Source organism: Bison bison, unplaced genomic scaffold (assembly GCF_000754665.1).
Source record: "Bison bison bison isolate TAMUID 2011002044 unplaced genomic scaffold, Bison_UMD1.0 scf7180017861807, whole genome shotgun sequence".
NCBI lineage: Eukaryota > Metazoa > Chordata > Mammalia > Artiodactyla > Bovidae > Bison > Bison bison.
Window position 1 is genome coordinate 235,745 of NW_011492379.1, and position 21,216 is coordinate 256,960.

A 21,216-nucleotide genomic window follows, 5' to 3' on the forward strand; every position below is an offset into this window, starting at 1 on the left:
AATTTTTTAAAACTCTGGATTGAGTCTTACAGAGTTAATTTCAAAGGTCAGGTATAGCTTTTGCTGGAAACACATCAAAGGATCCCAAACCCCAAAAGACAAAGATAAAACGTGTAGTTTAGGGATTTGCTCTTCTAACAATGGAAATTCACAGACAGACCTCAACATGCTTTCTATAAAACATCATCACTTCCTTATACAATATCCTATCATTCTGCTAAACTATAGAAAATAAGTTACTAGCTGCCTGAAGATCAGTTATTAAGTATAGTACATTATTAGTTATTCATGTAGCTCAAAACCACTAAAATAAAATTAAAAGGACACCAGAAAGCAGCAATGGTAATTACTTCAAGCAACCACTGCCCTTTCCTGTCTCTGGCGAAAAACTGCCTGAGTTTCTTAAATAATGTAGAATCTTCAACACTAGAAATATATTTCATATTAAAAACACACACACACACAAACAGTAAAAGAGAAGTACAGAATTCCACACCTTTTAAATTTCCAAGATGTCCAACAACTCTCCCCAATGATTTAGTTTTATAAATTCTCAGTTTTAGACAAATCTAATTCTAAAACTAAAGTACATTTTGAAATAAGTATCATTACTTTCTACTTATCTGTGCCATGGGCTCTTTTCCTTTATAAGTATATAAGACTGACTATATCTTAATTTTAGTTGCCATTAAATTTTACTTGAAGTTGATGAAATACAACTAGTAATACCAGGTATACCTAATATTATAAATACAACAACACTCTGTGATAAAGAACCCTCTGACAAATGTAAATGTTGGTACATGTGATTGGCATCTGGATTCTGTCTTCTAGCCAGGCTTATATTCTTAAATGAGGACAGTAAATTTTTACTTTCTGTGGAGGTAAAGAATGAACAAAAAGCAACGTTATCTGAAAGAGGGTACATGTATTCTCAGCATTCTCCCTCTCCCTAGATTGGAATGATTATACAGGCACCATTAATTGTAAGATTCCTGGAATAGTTGTTTTCCCACAAGTGCCAACCAACTCTAAGGCACTGCACAGTCCGTATGTACATTGAAGTGGGAGGAAACTCACAGCCCAGCAGTGCTTTACAGGGACACTCAGGGTGACCCAGCAGGGACGCTCACTCACAGCGTGCTCCAGGCTGGGTCACTTCATCTACCTCACAAATTTTACACGATGGAATTTTTAGACACCACTTCTATTTTATGGTGTGGTATTATCCTACCACTTCTCCCCAGTAAGACTTAACATTCATACTTATTATCGGGTATCTCCCAAGTCCCCTTGTTCTGTGTTCTAAAACATCCACTTCTCTTCTGAATGAAAAAACTTCAGGGGTTAGTTGTCAAATTTAGAAAATTTATTCTTTTTCAAAGAGAGAGTTAACCATGATACAAGACAATCAATATTTTGTGGAACATTTATAAACTTGGACAGGGCAACAACAAAAGTATAGTACTTACAATAAAAAAAGTCAATGCGTTCCTATACTATATAGTATCATATACATTCACCCACATCCCCAAAAAGTCACTTATAAAATGAATTCACTGAACTGTATCACAGCATGCCCATCATTAGGTACTGGATCTAGTACTAATTTTTAAACAGTAGCCCAACTTACCCGGACAAGTGCATCATCTATGATATGGTCACGTCTGACTTTGAGTCTCAAATATGGATTCAACTGCTGTCCTTGAACTAAGCTGTAGAGAACAGTAATTCTTCGTTCACTGTACATGCGAATTCTATTGTCATAATATAATCCCAAATTCTTTGTGACAGCATTCAGTATAAAGGGACATGTCATAAAAGAGAACTTGTTCTCTGTTTCTACTTTGAAAAAAGTATAATCTTTATCCATTTCTAGAACATCATTCAGTGGTTCATTAATAAACTCTTCAAAAGGGATAAGTGGTTTTCGACAATCCAGAGTTTTAACAGCAAGTTCAGTTTCCAGTGGGTCCACTCGAGGACCTTTCTTGTTCCTTCTTTCTTCTCCCAATAACTCCTGAAGTGTCAATTCACTGGACTCAGGAAGGGGCTCTTCATCATCTTCTTCGTTATGATTTGTGTCTACCTCCCCTCCTACTACATTTGCATAGTAAACCATTTTCAAGCACTTGGAAGCAGCAACAATAGCATCATCATCGTTCACTAGATTTCGATTGTTAAAGTCAGTGCTTATGACTTTGTATGTAATAAGCTGCTGAAATGTTTCCATCATTCTCCGAATCTGGTCTGCACTGTATTTAGACCACAGTCTGACCAGTTTTCCTTGGGCTGCAAGGGGTAGCTTACTCATTGCTTTGCAAAATAGTGGCAAAGCCATTTCCAGATATTCAGGACTGTGGAGATTTCTATTCTCCATGACAATAATGAATAAATTCAGATAATTAGGATCTCGGGAGTATACATTGTGATACGTCAAGTCACATTCCACATTAGGTGACAAATACACAAGTGCATTGAGAAAAGCAGTTTCTATTTTTTCATTAGAGAGCAATCTGGTGTAGACCCTTCTAATAGCCTCGATATCCACAGACACATCATCAGGGCCTAACTTTTGTAAGTTGTTATCTCCTTGTGAGCTATCACTTATCCTTGAGGAAGATGCTTCTGAATCCTCCTCCATAGCTGCTGCGGAACATGCAGCCTTTTCCTTTTCGTCTTCATCTTTATCTTCATCCTTTCCTTGAAGAGATTTCAGTTCTTCCTTGGTGTGTTGCTTAACTTTCCGAAAGCTTTGTACCAATGCTTCAGCACTAGAAAAAACTCTTCCAATAACACGAATTAAAGGGGAATAATCCTCTCGCTCTCTACATAATTCAAGAATTTCATACACCATCTCTTCGGTTAGGTAAGTCACATCTAGAAAATTAGGAGAAGAGAGAACATTTATTTTTATAATATACACACGTTTGCTTTAATAAATTCTAGTGAAAAACAAAATAGCCAAATATTTTACACTAAATACCACTTGTGATTTACAACTATTTTTAAAAAGTATCTTTGTTTCAACAAACAAAACATGCTTATCTTTTTTTCCCAATGTACTAGTAACAGCAGTACAACCTTACTCATTCTTTTATATTCTATATACATTCTTATACACAGCTCAAACTTAATGAGCTCAAACTCTTTTCACAATGATGGCATATATTAACATGCACCATTAACTGTAAATATGGATCAAGGATATCATGTGCTGATTCATCACATTCCTCACTGTAGACCAGAAACAACAACATATTTCTGAGAGGTTTCTCACTTCACTATTGTTTTCAAAAGACTAGGACTGAGGCAATGTTTTCAGAAAGGTTCCTTCAGAGTCTTCTTTTGGAAACAGCCCAAGTCCTAAAACCAAACCAGTTCCTTTCTGAGTCTTCCTTTATACTTGTTTTTTCTTTTTTTTCCCCCCCAGGTTGACCATTCTGTGGGTGACGGAGAAGAATTAATATTATCACTAACCATACACTCTGAAGTTGACAGATACTGCCATATGCAGCCAAGTAATAGGCTGGAATAAATCTTACACGGGAACAGGAAATAGTTACAGAGTAATTAAAAAACAGAGTGGGAAGAAGGCAACTTACAAGCAGACAAGAGAAACATAACTACTGCTGCTGCTGCTGCTGCTAAGTCTGCTTCAGCCATGTCCGACTCTGTGCGACCCCACAGATAGCAAGCAGCCCACCAGGCTCCTCCATCCACAGGATTTTCCAGGCAAGAACACTGGAGTGGGTTGCCATTTCCTTCTCCAAAACATACCACTAGTAGTCACCAAAATTTACTTCCTCTCCTTTCTGGGTACAGAGTTGGACACATTCTCCTTCTTTCCCAGCTTTCTGAGATAAGTGCTACTTTCAGGCCAAGGTTCTTCTCCCTCTGGCTAATGGGATGACACTCCTAGGATGATTCTGAAAATTGTGCTGAGGATAATAGCTGCCAATAAAGCTCCATCTTTGAATGACTGCGTGAACCAGAACTCTCTGCCAATCCAGGATATTACAATTGTTGGACGAGCTAGAAATAAATTTCCACTGTTTGTAATAAGACAGCATTCGTTCTGGAGTCTACTTAATATTGCACTCTAGCTGATCCTTACAAGAAGCCTTTCATTTCCTCCACCTTGACTTCAGTCTTTAAAATACAAGTAATGGTTATCTCCCCTAAACTGATGTTACCACTGTTTTTTCAGCTTGTAATATTTAAATCCATGGGAGTTTATTAAGATTTTCTATTATATCCATTCTTCCCTATAAAGAAATAATATCCTAAGGCAAAAATGACAGGAGATCATGAAAGGCCAGACTGAATTCAACTTACTACACATTTTCACAGTTACAAAAATGCTAACAAGGTGAAATGCTAATGAAATCAAAGAAGAAATAAAAAAGAAGAGAACACTTCAAGGACTTTTTGAGATAAAAATATCTGGAGCAATGGATTGTTACAGACATGACAAAGTCTGTTGCAGTTTGCTGGAATTCATGTTACCTCCCTCTCATATCTGTCTTTAAATAATGTGGCTTAGGCCTACTTAGAAGCTTTTGTTATTAGACTTTTTTATATTGCCATTATCCTCTTTCAGAAAAACCAGACAACGCTATGACTCTCGTTATCTTTAATGACAAAATTTAAATCTATATGTATATTCCCTTGAGAGGAATAGAGTAAATATAGAGATTATGGAATGCATGAGTACTTAAGAAGACTGCCACTGCATGAGATACATTAGAAAAAGAAAACCTCCATGTGTTCCTTCTCTCACACTTTCCTTACTCAAGAAAAAAATACAAGCCCACACACAAAAATGAACCTTAACACACTATTTTCTAAAACTCCAAGTTCTGATCTTACTCAAATGTTGATTTATTTTGTGCACCTTAATCTGAGCTTTTATAGTGTTTGACATTTTCAAAGAAGGTACTGAGTGACTGAAGCGGAAAACAATGTAAAACAATCAAACTCAAAAAGTAGCAAACCCCAATGCTTGGGAACATCACACAATACAGCAATGTGTTGACTTAACACTTCATAAAGCTCCCATGAAGTTTAACTAAGAAAAAAAAAACAACTTTAAAATTAAAATTAACTATAATGTACTCATTCCATGATTGATTATCAACTAAAAAAAAAAATCAGAAAAATCCATCCTATTATCTGAAATAAGCCTATATAATTACAAATTTTCACTACCAAAGCTGAGAAATATACCTCAGTAACAGTACTTTTTCTGTTATGACTTGCATGAATATCAAATAGTGTGTGCTCAGTCTTGTCTGACTCTTTGTGATCCCATGAGCTGTAGGCCATCAGCCTCTGTCCGTGGAATTTTCCAGGCAGGAAAACTGGAGTGGTTTGCCATTTCCTACTCCAGAAATTCTCTCTGACCCAGGGATCAAACCCAAATCTCCTGCACTGGCAGGCAGATTCTTTACTACTGTGCCACTGGGAAAACCCCAAGGTATAAAAGAAAATGTTTTAACAGTCAACAATTTATTGTATATTATAAGTACTTCAATAAAATAAAACTTCAATAACAACAAATTATGGGATACAATAATAAAATAAATGTATTTTAAATGAAAATACATAAGCAAAAGTGCTTCAATGCTATGGTCAAATAACTACATTAAATAAAAAGATGAGTGAAAATAGCCTTTACAACAGTAGAAAACCAAATTTCACTTTACAAATCAATAGCAAAAAGAAGAATAAATACTCTGGGCAAAGATAATTAAAAATATGAAAGTTCCATGTTATTTGTGTGTGTGTGTATTCTGATCCTTTATTATCAAACGTGTCTGGCATTACTCAAAGTACTCAAATGTTTGACAGGTAAGATTAACCAATTACTAAAAGGATATGAAATATTTAATGACCAAACACAATATCTCATTCTAAACTAACAGAAGAAGGTCTATGTTTTATGCTTGCTAATACCCCAAGACTTTTGTGTCCTGAGCCATATCAGTTTAGTTTGCATGGCTTTATTAACTTACTTTCTCTACTGTAATTACGTCTTAACTCCAAAGGAAGGACTAAAATCACTTCATATCTGAAATGTGATCCTCTGAAACTGCTCTCTTCCCTCCAGCTCTCTAATACATCCGGGAAGGTACTTTATGCTAGCTAACTCCAAATTCATTCACCAATCTTTATCGTGACATGCCATTATGAAAGAAACTGCGAAAACTAAACACTAGTATTCCAATCCTCACTCGCACTTGGGGGACCGATTTATGAAACAGGTCTGCAGACCTCAGTGGAAGTCTATCAGTAGCTTTCTGAGGGTTTGCTTTCCTGATAAATGAGGCAAACATGACTAATTCATATTTTGAGTAGAAAAAAAATCATTTATTTTTTATTAGTAGATAAAATAAGCTAACTAGTATCACCATTTCAAATTATGAAAACAAAGACTATAGAGGTATCTACACATCATAAAACTGTTCTTTAACAAATTAAAAAAAAATGTGCTGTGCTCAGTCATGTCCAACTCTTTGAGACCCATGGACAGTAGCCCATCAGGCTCCTCTGTCCATGAAACTTTCCAGGCAAGAATACTGGAATGGATAGCCATTTCCTACTCCAGGGGATCTTCTGACCCAGGGATCCAACCCATGTCTCTTGAGTCTTCTGCATTGGCAGGCAGATACTCTACCACTGCACCACCTGGGAACATTTCAAGACCACTTTTCATATTGGCTAGTAAAAATTATCAAACTGTGGCAGAAATAAAAATGAAGCACTCCAAATAGTTTTTGTAATTTTGAATAAATTATTCAGATATGTTTATAGGAAAGGGAACAAGTGATATATTTTGTCTATTAACTTTAAGAAGATATATTCGAAAACAATGTTATTGACAAAAATCTTATCTATCCCTTTAATCAAAAGAATAACAGCTTTGTCATCAAAGGATAATTTTAGTCATGTAGATAATTATCGTCATTATGACAAATGGACCCTTGTACTGTACAACATATAAAATTTCTTAATATGATTCCAACCTCTACTTTTATATTTGCTTTAGAGTAAAAGACATTTTAAAATGCAAATGATTAGTGAATGAACAGCTTCCAAATGCTGAACCACCAAAATACCAGATTTTTATCACACCACAAATCTAATCTTTGGTCCTTGATACCAGACTGGCAACACATTCTTTTACAGCCACACCCTCTAAGAATAAATCCTTAGGTTTGTTCTATTAAAAACACATAGGCATCTTCTTCTAAACTTCAATAATCTCTTCCTGGAAAGTGTGAAACTGCTAACTGGAGTGTATTTCCCATTATTTTAATGGGAAAAAAATTACAACATGTTCTTTTAAGATAATGCAAAAAAAATCCTAATTTCTTAATATGCAACCAATACACGGTAAGTAGCTATTATAAATAACTATCCGGTTAGGACACAGGACACTGTGCTTCCTAATCATCAAATCATAAAGTTGTTAACGCTCTGCATGCCGTAAACATGGCTTATGTTTGGACAGCAACGTTCTAGAGCCACATACCCTTTTGGTGACATGTCATGCCCTTTAGAACATCTTCAAGTGTTTCTGACATTCTACTAATTCTACATAAAAAGTACCAACATTTTATCCACATAGTGTTTTGCTTAAAATGTTAAGCTGAATCTTTCAGACATAAGTATAAATTAGCTAAAAGGACACTGCATTTTGAGATATAAACATTCTAACATTTGGGTATCATGAGGCATTCTACTGAGAAAACAATAATTGAGACATTTTTGTATGATATACCTATATATTTTATATGTGTATTTGAATAATATTCTTAATCTATACCATTTTATACTTAAATTCTCATGCAAAATCAGAGTTTAGGGCAAACTATTCAATACTCAAAACTGAAATTAGAGCTAGCAAATATAATTGGCACTCAAAAGTACTAGTGGCATTGACGCATTCATGATTCCTGGTGGAAACATACAACAGTGAATACAGATGCTGCCAGAAAAAGGGGACGGAAGAAGAGTGTTGCAGACTGGAAGAACAAACTGCTAAATTATACAGATTTGAGCTTAAACAGTACACGAAGACTGGGATTAACCACTGCTGTTGCTGCTGCTGCTAAGTCGCTTCAGTCGTGTCCGACTCTGTGCGACCCCATAGACGGCAGCCCACCAGGTTCCCCTGTCCCTGGGATTCCACTAAGTACCTCTAATCCAGATAAAGCACATAGCCAAAAAGATGGGTACACCCATCCTGTATTATAAACCTCAATGGCTTGCTGCATTCAACTGTGACAGCACACCCTACATTCACAGTAACTGTTGTTCTTGTGATACACATTTACTGGGAAAATGCACATAATGTGCTGGTGATTCAGTCGCTCAGTCGTGTCTGACTCTTGCAACCCCACAGACTGTAACCCGCCAGGCTGCTCTGTCCATGGGATTCTCCAGGCAAGAATACTGGAGTGGGTAGCCATTTCCTTCTCCAAGGGATCTTTCCCACCCAGGAATCAAATCCCAGTCTCCTGCATTGCAGGCAGATTCTTTACTGACTGAGCTATATGGGAAGCCCTTCTTTTACATTATACATATTAACAACATTCCCTTATTTATCTAAGGTGTGCACTAATTCACAGAATAGAAATATTCACACAATAAAGTTGTATAAAGTTGTAAGAACTGCTTTATTGTGGAAATGAATAGAAGCTATAACACAACAACATTTCACTAATTTAAACTTGATTCAAATGACGTTACTGAAAACTTTATAGAGATTTAACTTATATACATCCTAAACAAAAAGCTTCCTTTTTTAAAACAGAATTACCTCTGGGCAGGGCTGTCATTCATTCAGAAATTCAATTAGCTTGTTTCTAATACTGATTTGCCTTCACTGGGAGAAAGAAAACTTGGGTGATTAGACAGCAAAGTAAGGCTTGGATGGAGTCTACCATTGTTAGGTAATGATTCTTGGCAGTATGAGTGTGCTAAATGCCTGGGAGAAGATGAGCATGATACAGAAAGAATAAATTAGAAGGAAAAACATTATTCTTCAGGTAACTATTACAACATTTGCTGTGTCTTCAGAAATAGAAATTCCTCTTTCTGCTCCGTCTGCTATATAGTGCTCAGGTTCCAAAATGCATTCCAGATATTAGGCCAGCTATTCTAAGCTGGTTGACTTCATGGCCAGCTTATGTGATTAACTACTACGTAATACATTTTTCCTAGTGGAAAACATTTAATATTTCTAATCAATCCATTAAGAAATGAACTTTTGGAAATATAATCTGCTTCTAATTAGAGACCATAAGAATAGTGAAAGAGTTAAATCATTAACTCAATTATTATTTAGTTCTGCCCTTTTCCACATAAAAATCAATTCCACTATAAACATGTCCTAAGCAAACGACAACACCAACACCTCACACATTTTGAAAATCTCTAATTTGGTTTTCAGTCAAAAATTCTCAATTAAAAATAGAACAACTTACCTTTAAAATCATCTCTTGCTCCTTGCCCGTCCTTCTTGTTCATTTTTATGTCAGAGCAGTTGTTAGAGGCACCTTTAGAGTTTTCAAGGTAAGCTGAGCTTGCTCCTTTCTTGGAGGGATGAGGATCACAGAGTTTTGCATTAATCTTATAAAGCTCGAGGGCTTTAATAGCTGCTGCATTGTTATCCATACGACGAAAAGTTGGACAGGAAGCACAAAACTCATTCGTGCAGGCCTCATTTCCACAGCCCTCAGTTAACTGGTGGTAGTAGCGTTCTATTAGATGTTTTGCAGCTGCTCGCTTCCTGTACCAGACATTCAAACAATAAGCACAGTGATTAGTACAGCTCTCAGGTACAAAGCTCAACAGATCATCAGCAAGGCAAAAGTTAGTCAAGCACTGAAGTAATAAACTTGCATATTAAGATAAAGTATAGAAAATGGAGATGCGCTACTTACACAAAACCTTTAACTGGAGAAATATTTGATAGCTATTTCTTAAGACCTAGGAGTATCAGTGCTTGTCAAAATACTGTTTTCATAGAATGTGCTTTCCTTTGGTTTGGTGAGTGGGGCTTGTTTGATGTGTTTTAATTGTTTAGCACAACAGCTGAAAAGTTTTGTGACTAAGAGTTTTAGTATGTTATCACTTTAAAATTAACACTAAGAAAATGAAGAGTCTAAAGTACCATTCCAGCTTTCTTTTATATAATCCCCGTTTTGTTTCAACAGTCTGTAAATACTTGATTGATAGGTAACACAGAACTTCTATGCGGAACAAAAAAGACCCCCCCCTTCCCTGTTTCACTATATGGGGAATTTAAAAAGATATTTATAAATAAAATATTCAAAGCTTGTATTATATTGCAAGAAAGTGGCTCAAAACATACTACCCTGAACCCAAAAGGTGTCATTAAAACTTCCTCATTAATACCATGGTACCATTAATACCTCATTAATACCATGCCATGGGAATATCAAATATTTTAAACTCTCTTTAGAGCAAAATCTTATACCCCTCTTACTTTGTAAGCTTAATGTATGTGAATTGAATGTTTCATTACTGCTGTTCCAGAAGACCTAGCAAGGTCAGTCAAAGTTAAAGTGTTAGTCCCTTAGTAATGTCCGACTCTTTGCAACTCACTGACTCGTTGCAGGCTGACTCATTGTAGGCTGCAGAACCGACTCACTGGAAAAGACCCTGATGCTTGGAAAGACTGAAGGCAGGAGGAGAAGGGGACGACAGAGAATGAGATGGTTGGATGGCATCACTGACTCGACAGACGTGAGTTTGAGCAAGCTCTGGGAACTGGTGATGGACAGGGAGGCCTGGCATGCTGCAGTCCATGGAGTCACCAAACGTTGGACCCAACTGAGCAACTGAACTGAACTGAACTGACTGTAATCAGGAGACTGTAGCCCACCAGGCTCCTCTGTCCATAGAATTCTCCAGGCAAGAAAACTGGAGTGGGTTGCCATTTCCTTCTCCAGTGGGTATTTCCGATCTAGGGATTGAACCCGGGTCTCCTGTATTACAGGTAAACTCTTTACCATTTGAGCCATCCAGGGAAGCCCAGCAAGAATACTGAAGAAGGGGTTATTTCATCAAGTAAGAAGCTGGACTAGATTTCTATCTTTACGGTTTATTCAAATCTTAAGATCTATATACTTCTACTACTATTGATGTTATAAGATGACCATAACTTTGAGTAGTCTACTGAATTAAAAAAAAACCATAATTCATAGCTATTCTTTTTGGTTCCAAATACACATGTAGGAATAAAAACATCAAATAATCATAACTAGAAAAAATAATTTACCTAATTTAATTCTTAAGATGTTCTTACAATTATCTCACAAACATGTAGGACTAAATGGCAAACGGTATTAGTTTAAATCTTGTTAATCGTGAGATACATCTTGTTAATCATGAGAAAGGGAACAACTCACAAGAAGACAAATAAGGGACACATTAGTAAGTTCAATTTTCTCTCAAAAGTAGGACTTTGTCTCTAAACTATCAAGTTAAGTGACAAACAGTAATAAACACATTCAATTCATTCTGCCGCTCTGTTTTTCAGATGTTCCATGCAAATTTACCACTTACTACATGCAAATAGAGGAAAAAAGAAAAACCCACAAAATGCTCTTAAAAACTGCATGAACATCACTTGAGATATATTATATGCAGTTATAAATAATTCCACTCCTGAAAATTAAAATATTATTCCAAATATATTACTGTGCAAAATATTAAAGTGACAACATGTAAAGAGAAAAAAAGGATCTATAAGATTTATGCCACATATTGCTGCTTCTTCAAAAATGCAATAGCTTTCCCTTGTGAGAATATAAATAAATATGCATTTTCTTTCTGGCAGAAAATTATTAACATGCATCAAAAGTCTTAAAAATGAATACGAGGATCAACCATATGAACCAAAGATCCCATTTTTGGTGAAATAGGACAGTTTTGCAAAATACGATGTTTCTATAAAGCCTGGGAAAAAACTGACATACCATAAAAATAGGAGACTGCTAAAAGGAACTGAAAACCATCCATCCACACAATGGAACAAATAAAAATTATCAAGATCTGAATTTAGCATAGATAACATTAATTGATATTTTAATTGTAAAAGTCAGTTACAAAGTACTGTCATAATTAGCCTTTTTTATTTCAAAGTGTTAATAGCCATTTCTCTGAATGTGATTGGATGGGTTTTTAAAATTATTCTATCATGTTGCTTGGAAGTTATTTTTTCTATAACAGTACTTTATTAAAATTAATGCATATGAAAGGGGAAATGTTAGTGGTCTTAAAACTTCATATATGTGATTTGAATGGCTTCCAGGTTTACTAAATTATCAATATGATTTTTTAAAGATTAGTTTCAAAGTTCAAAATACCAAAAATAATTTAGCTATTTTTAATAAGAATGTTGGGTTTTGTCCTTAAAAAAAAAAAAGTCATATACATAATTCTTTTTAATGTAATGCATAAACAAGTGTGAACACCAAAAACAGAACAAGACTGAGAAGTCAGAAAACTGGCTCTAAGTCTCAAAGCAGCTGTACTATTGGGCCTCAGTTTCCAATCTTTAAGGCTCCCTATAACAGGGAGGTCAGCAAAGTACTAGCATTTATTGAATAGCTGGTATCATACTGGACACACTGCTAGGCACCATAACACAGGTTATCTCAGCTGAGTTCCACGACTCTGAGGATTATCATCAGTCTACAGCCAAAAAGGGACACAGAGTCAAACCATGTATCCAAGGTCACACAAAGGTAACTGCAGAACTTGGATAAAAACAGGAGTCCAGAGGCCTTCCAGCTTCAGAGTCTAAGTCGACCATACTGTCTTACAGAAGGTGATACATTTCAATTCCAATTCTTAACAATAGTAGTACTAAAAAACTTATATGGAAAAAAATATCCTATAAATAGTATGTAACTGAAAAAAGTAAAATGCATTCTGAAAAACCATAATTTGAATCTCATATTTATGGAATATCTGGCATCACACAAGAACACAAGCTTCTTGAGGAACAGGTAGCACTCTATTCAGCAAAGTAAACATATCTATTTTTTGAAGACCTACATGTTAGGCATTTTACAGATGCTCTCACTATGGAAGATAGTAAACCCTGTAAGTTAAAAGCTCACACTCAGGCCAGACTGTCCAAGTTCACATGATGGCTCTGCCACTTAGTAACTATGTGACCCTGAATACGTTTTTTAAAATCTCCTATGTCTCAGTTTCCTCATTTTAAAAATGATGGTATATACAATTATTATGGTTGTGAGAGAACTGAATGAGTTACTATATATATAAAAAGTCCTTAGAACACTGCATAGCACACAGTTTAAGCACAAAGTGTTAGCCAAAAGTGTTAGCCACCATTATTGTTTTAATTGTTACTACCATCCTAAAAGTCTGTATTATGCTCAGAGGAGTTACATAACTAGTCACACATCTTATAAGAGATCTGAATCTAGGTTTGACTCCAAACCTTGGGCCTTTAATACCATTAAGAAGAGATTTAGGAGTAGGCCCCTCTATTTGATCCACTTCTCTGCCCCAAGACTTAGAAACAGCAGCTAGACTGATGAGACAAGACTGAAAGGCCAAGCCAGAATCTCCATGTTATCAGTGGGATCAACCATATCAAGTATTTTTCTTCTTCCCTCACTTCACTGACACCTGGAATTAGCTGTACAGAATTCTGTATCCCCATCTAATTAAGAGCATATTAAAAAAAAAAAAAAAAAAAGTCTCGACATTGGGAAATGTGTATGCTAATAATGACATTTTGGTAAATAACCTGTGCAAGATTAATCCCTATACACTAAGAGTTACCAATTCAAAGATCACGGACCAAATCTGTCACCTGCTTTTTTTTAAAAGCTTTGTAGACTAAGAATTGTTATTAAATTTTAAATGGTTGAGAAAGTCAGTTAAAAAAATTAAATCGTGTGACATGTAAAATTACATGAAGTTCAAATTTTAGCATCCACAAAGTCTTACTTAGAACATAACCATGCTCATTGATTTACATGTTGCCTACTGCTGTTTGCACACTAAAGCAGCACAGCCGAGTAGTTTTCAGAGATTGTACAGTCTAGCCTGCAGATCCTAAAATAAATACCACCAGGCCATGAGAGAAACAATTTCCCAACTCTTAATTTAGAGACTGTGCCCTCCAGTGATGCTTCCATCCAATCACGTGGCCTCCTCACTCTTTTCAATCAGCAAATCAGTGCAATAAAATGCATAACTCCCTCAAATGTGAAGAAAAGAGGGAGGGAGGAAAGGAAAGATAAAGAAGGGACAAGGAGAGAGAAAGAGGAGGAAGAAAATGAGAAAACAGGAAAGATATGAAGAAAGGTCTTTTCCCTATTGGTTCCTTCAGTGACACGTTATAGGTCATTCAAAACTATCTCAAGATGGGTTCTGGCTTACTTTCTATAATTTCCTTACATCTTACTTTTATTTTATGCAAAAAAAAAACACCAAGTACTTTATAACATACTGACTTTTTATTAAAGGTACTTTTTCTTATCAAATCCTGTGAAACCATCTAGTGAGAGTGCTCTCAATGATCTTGACTCTTGACATTACTTAACACATTTAAAACAGTACTTCCCACTGACTTACCTTATTTCTATGAATCAGTAAGACAGTCCTACAAGTAAATGTTCTATGGAATAAATCATATATGGAGGGCAAGTTACTCTAGAAAACGTGGCAGAAATCTTTTTAAGAATGGTTTCACCTTCAGGGAAAGGGATGTCAGTGACTGAAATGTATGGGGATAAAAAAGATGGATTGATGAATAAAAGTAGAGGGATAGATATGTGACAAAGCAATGTAAATAATAAAAACAGAATCTAGATGACAAATGAGATGAAAAATTCTAGTAGAGGTGATGAAAGTCCAGCTGAGTTACTTCAAATCCTAAAAGATGATGCTGTGAAAGTGCTGCACTCAACATGCCAGCAAATTTGAAAAACTCAGCAGTGGCCACAGGACTGGAAAAGGTCAGTTTCCATTCCAAATTGCAAAGAAAGGCAAAGCCAAAGAACGTTCAAACTACCACACAACTGCACGCATCTCACATGCTAGCAAAGCAGTGCTCAAAATGCTCCAAGCAAGGCTTCAACAGTACATGAACCAAGAACCTGCAGATGTTCAAGCTGGATTTAGAAAAGCCAGAGGAACCAGAGATCCAATTGCCAACATCTGTTGGATCACATAAAAAGCAACAGAGTTCCAGAAAAACATCTACTTCTGCTTCACTGACTATGCTAAAGCCTTTGACTATGTGGATCACAGCAAACTGTGGAAAATTCTTCAAGAGATGGGACTATCAGACCACCTTACCTGCCTCCTGAGAAACCTGTATGCAGGTCAAGAAGCAACAGTTAGAACCAGACACGGAACAAATGGATTGGTTACAAATAGGCAAAGAAGTACATCAAGACTGCATATTGTTACCATGTTTATTTAACTTATATGCAGAGTACATCATGTGGAATACTGGGCTGGATGAAGCACAAGCTGGAAACAAGACTGCAAGGAGAAATATCAATAACCTCAGATAAGCAGATGACACCACTCTTATGGAAGAAAGCAAAGAGGAACTAAAAAGCCTCTTGATGAAAGTGAAAGAGGGGAGTGAAAAAGTTGGCTTAAAGCTCAACATTCAAGATCATGGCGTATGGTCCCATCACTTCATGGCAAACAGATGGGGAAACAGTGGACACAGTGGCTGACTTTATTTTTCTGGGCTCCAAAATCACTGCAGATGGTGACTGCAGCCATGAAATTAAAAGACTCTTGCTCCTTGGAAGGAAAGCTATGACCAACCTAGACAGCATATTAAAAAGCAAAGATATTACTTTGCCAACAAAGGTCCATATGGTCAAAGATATGGTTTTTCCAGTAGTCATGTATGGATGTGAGAGTTGGACTATAAAGAAACCTGAGCACCAAAGAATTGATGCTTTTGAACTGTGGTGTTGGAGGAGACTCTTGAGAATTCCTTGGACTGCAAGGAGATCCAACCAGTCAATCCTAAAGGAAATCAGTCCTGAATAATCGTTGGAAGGACTGATGCTGAAGCGCCAATAATTTGGCCACCTGATGCGAAGAACTGACTCACTGGAAAAGACCCTGATGTTGGGAAAGATTGAAGGCAGGAGGAGAAGGGGAAGACAGAAGATAAGATGGTTGGATGGCACCACTGACTCAATGGACATGAATTTGAACAACCTCTGGGAAATGGTGAAGGACAGGGAAACCTGGCATGCTACAGCTCATGGAGTCACAAAGAGTCAGCCATGACTGAGCAAAAACAAAGATGACAGGCACATGGCATCAACTTATCTGCTTGTTTGTAAATTTTTTAAATAAATCATGCAGGGAAAATACTGTTGCCATATTGCAACTTTTTTAGAGAACAGATCAAATAAACAGCAGAGGGAATGGTTTCAGCCATCAATGAAGGAAAAGGAAAACCATCACCATCAATGACACAAATACCACATTTGCTGACTCAGTTTTTGGAACAGTCCAGTATTTAACAGAAACAAAAAAACCCAAAAAACCCTACAATAATAAAAGTTATACTCTGATCACATTATGTACAACAACTTAATTTGTCTATTAAGGAAACAAATACAAGGAAAGTATGCTAATGTTCCTGTACCAACAGCAAACCACTGACATCAGAACCACTGAAACAACTGCCAGCAATATAACATGAAAGTTGAAAATGATCTTAAATTGAACTTAATAGGAAACTGGAAAATAAACAATGAATACAAGAACAAAGGCGATGAAATAAACAGCAACTATCAGGGGACGTCCCTGAGTGGTTAAGACTCCACACTCCCAATGCAGGGGGCGTGTATTTGATCCCTGGTTGGGGAACTAAGATTCAGCATGCTCCATGGTGTGACCGGTAAAAAAAAAACAAAAACAACAACAACTGTCAGAAAGTGAAGATGTATCAGTGAACAATGAGCAAACAAGACTGGAATTAAAATTAAAAGGAATGATAGAGCTTAAAAGAATCAGTACTGTGACTGCAACCTAAAAACTACTGGTGGACAAAGTACAGAATAATGAAAGGCGATAAAAAGGCAAAGATCAAAAGAACATGTGAATGTTAAGTATAAGGACTATAACTGAAAATAAAATCAAATGATGATGTGAGGAATCAAGACGTCAGAGATAAAACACAAAGGGCCCAAGACTTGTATCATCAGTCTATAAAGCTAGTAACCACTGTTTACTAGCATCAAAGTAAGCAGAACACCTTTGTTTCTTTTAAGATATTACCTCTGTAAATGTGCCATCCCCTTTCCCAAAGTTTTACTTAACATAAAAAAATTTTAAGAATGACCAATGTTATCCTAGATATTAGTAGGCCTTATAGAAACAGATCCAATGAAAAAACAACTGTGACACAGCTATGATCAGGTTTAAGGTAGTGTCTGTTACAATGGACCTGAATGAATTATTAAATTATTTGAATCATGAACTCATTATTACCATGATCCAAACAACAAACCATTAACTACAGAATAAGATATAGTTTTCACCAAAAAGTTTTTACTTAAATTGGTATATTTTACTTTAGAAATATGTTCAACAATAACTCCTGAGTACTCTTTTCTGAGGTTTATAATCTCACTGCCTAAATAGTTTCTTACACAGTATACACAGAAACTGTAGAATAAACTTATATAAAATTACTCATCTTAAAAAACCTTTTGGTTTTTTTAAACAGCGTGACATTTTAGAGTGAAGTATAACACACAAACAATAAAATATATCCATCCATCTCCCTCCAATTAAGATCTGAAAGGGAAAGGAATACAAAGCACATGCTGGCACTGCTGCAGAGCAACTAATTCTCTGTGATGATCATGAAATACGATCTTTGATTTCTATTTCTGATTCAAAGACAATCAAGACAAAACTTGTCCCATGACTAATTATACACTTGAGTGTCTACCATGGATCAGGCAATATGCTGTAATTTCTGTGATAAAGATCTGGCTGGCTGGCTATTTTGCAATTCTAGATAGCTAGATCACCTATAAAATAATCTTTTTGTTAGGGAGCTCAGAAAACCTTGGAGTTATTTAAAAACTTAATAGAATTTAATATACACTGCTGAGAAAACACCTAGAGTTCTTTCAATGTTAGGGTGAAAAAATTATTAAGATAGATATTTTAATTTATACTAAAGATTATTTAATATATATCAAAGTTAGTTTTGTATAGATGATAAATGAACCCATAGGTATATTTCTCCATTAACTGAACTGTACAACTACTAAATTATCTGAAAAAAGATAAAAAACTAACCAGCTAACCAGAATTGAGTCAGCAGGATAGAGAAAAAGGAAGCACCAGATTCTCACACAGAAACTCTGACTTATATGTGATGCCAAAACTTTTTTGAGAGCTCCAAAACCAGTTAGAAAGCTGCAGGTACCCCCAGCAAACTCAAAGACTAAACCAGCCAGAAATGTGTAAGAAAAGTTATTCCATATCAACTGCCTCAACCTCTCCCCAAGTAGCACAGTTCACAATAGTGATGAAAAGCCTAACTTACAGCATCACCCTTGATAAGGGGGAAAAAAAAAAGAGAGAGAGAGAGAATTATGTCCAACATTCCAGTTTTTCTAGGGGCTGTATAAGGGACTAGTTTCTGTCTAGCCTAACTCAGAGAACTGGACCCAGCATACACTGGACGCTGAGGGAAAACAAATGGCAGGTCTCTGGCTTGCTGTAGACCCAGAGAACCTTAAATGAGACAGAAAGACACAAGAGAGGGCAAAAGACTATATACTCTTGAAAAAAACAACCAATAATAAACCCCTTCAATTGAGAAATTACAAGGACAAGTCCAGAGAAAAAGCACCCCCTAAAAGATTTTAGAGGTACCAAGATTCTCTAGCTATGCCGAATGATGTGATCCCCCCCTCTATGAAGCCAGTCCATGAAGAATGGGAGAGAAGGTGTTTTCCAAATGCAAAATCCACAACAACAAGACACACAAAAAACAGAATCATGACCCAGTCAAATGAACAAAATAAAGTTCTAGAAAATGACCTTAAACAAATAAGAGTTCTACAAATTAAAATGACAAAAAAATTCAGTATAATTGCCATTAGGAAACAAAGTACAACAGAACATAAATAAAAAACTAGATGAAATCATGATGCATGAACAAAATGAGAACATCAACAAAAAGACAAGACAAAAAAAGAACCAAAAAAAATTCTAGAGCTGAAGAATATAATAACTGAATTGAAAAATTCACAAGAGGGGATCAATGGCAGATTTGATCAAGCAGAAGGAAAAAAAAAAAAAAATCAATGAACTTTACGGGTGAGTCTTTGAAATTCCTGAGTCAGAATGAAAAAAAGCAAAAAAAAAACAAAAAGAAGAAAAGTGAAGAAAGTCAAAGGGACTTACGGGATAGAATATCATCAAGCTGACCAACACATGCACTGGGGAATACCAGCTAGAGAAGAGAGAATGAAGCAAGCTAAATGAAAAACTAATAGCCAAATGCTTCCCAAATCTGAGGAAGAAAACGGACATCTAATTTTAAGAGGCTCAAAGGACTCCAATTAGGATGAAGAGTCGGACACGACTGAGCGACTTCACTTTCACTTTTCACTTTCATGCATTGGAGAAGGAAATGGCAACCCACTCCAGTGTTCTTGCCTGGAGAATCCCAGAGACAGGGGAGCCTGATGGGTTGCCATCTATGGGGTCGCACAGAGTCGGACACAACTGAAGCGACTTAGCAGCAGCAGCAAAGAGGCACATAGTAAGATGCAAAATAAAAAATAAAGAATCCTGAAAGCAACCAAACAGAAACAACTGGTCACACACAAGGAAGCTATCATAAGACTATAAATAGACTTATCAGCAGAAATCTTTGCATGCCAGAAAGGAGTAGGATGACATATTCACAGTGCTGGAGATAAGTAACTTCCAACTAAAAACACTATTATTTGGCAAAACTTTAAATGCAAAGGAGATATAAAGACCTTGTAGCATAAAAAAAAAGCTGAGCTAGTTCATCCCCATTAAACCTGCCTTACAAGAAATGCAAAAGGATACACAATAAAACAGCATCTGAAAATATAAAGCCTTCTGGTAAAGGTAAATTTATAGACAAACATAGAATCCTGTAATACTGTAATGGTGATGAGTATATCACTTTATATTCAGGTAGAGTTAAAACAGAGCAACATTAAAAAAAAAAAAACTCAACTATAAGGACTTCTCTGGCAGTCCAGTGGTTAGGAAACCACCTGACAAGACAGAGGACACAGATTCAACCCTGGTTAGGAAACTAAGATTCCAGCTGTTGCCAAGCAACTAAGTTCTTGTGCCGCCACTACTAAGCCCACGCATCACAACTAGAGAGTCCATGAACCACAACAAAAGATCCAACACGATGCAACAAACATTCTGAGTGCTGTAGCTAGCACTTGACACAGTCAAATAAATAAATAAGTATTTTTTTAAAACTCAGCTATATGTTAATGGATAGGAAATACAAAATGGTGTGATTTATGTCATAACAAAAAGGAAAAACATATCAAGTTTTTGTATCCAACTGAAATAATTATTTGTTTAAAATACATCACTACTACTGAAAGATGTTATGTAATCACCGTGATGAACACAATGGTAAACACCAGCTTCCCCAGTGACTCAGTGGTAAAGAAGCTGCCTGTAATAGCACCCACAGGAAACACAGGTTCAATCCCTGGGTGGGGAAGATCCCCTGGAGAAGGGAATGGCTACCCACTCCAGTATTCTTGCCTGGAAAATTCCATGCACAGAGGAGCCTGGCAGGCTACAGTCCATGGGGTCACAAAGAGTCAGACAGAATCAAAATGACTTAGCACACAAACACAAAGAAAATACTTATAAAAGACGCACAAAGAAAGGAATCAAAGCATGTCACTATAAGAAAAAAAAACACAAAGGAAGACATCTCACAGGAAAAAAGGGAAAAAATAATTATACGATATACAAAAAACAATTAGCATGATGGCAATAATAAATTCTTTCTTTCCTATCAGTACTTTAAATATTAATGAATTAAACTCCTAATCAAAAGATACAGAACAACTAAATGGGTTACTAAGTTTAAAAAAAAAAAAAAAAAAAAAA

General features: G+C 36.1%; 1 protein-coding gene across 3 annotated transcripts in view; it reads right to left on the reverse strand.

Annotated features, from left to right (window-relative positions):
- The window catches only part of UBE3A (ubiquitin protein ligase E3A), a 71,243-nt gene that overhangs the window by 21,658 nt on the left and 28,369 nt on the right, over window positions 1-21,216 (reverse strand). For 2 of the 3 annotated variants that reach the window (XM_010832617.1, XM_010832618.1), the window contains 2 exons: window positions 9,495-9,799; window positions 1,634-2,880 (listed from right to left, as the gene is read on the reverse strand). In XM_010832617.1, the coding sequence (XP_010830919.1) occupies window positions 1,634-2,880; window positions 9,495-9,799 (1,552 nt within the window). The remainder of the gene's footprint in view (window positions 1-1,633; window positions 2,881-9,494; window positions 9,800-21,216) is intronic. The other variant, XM_010832619.1, reaches the window with a different exon arrangement.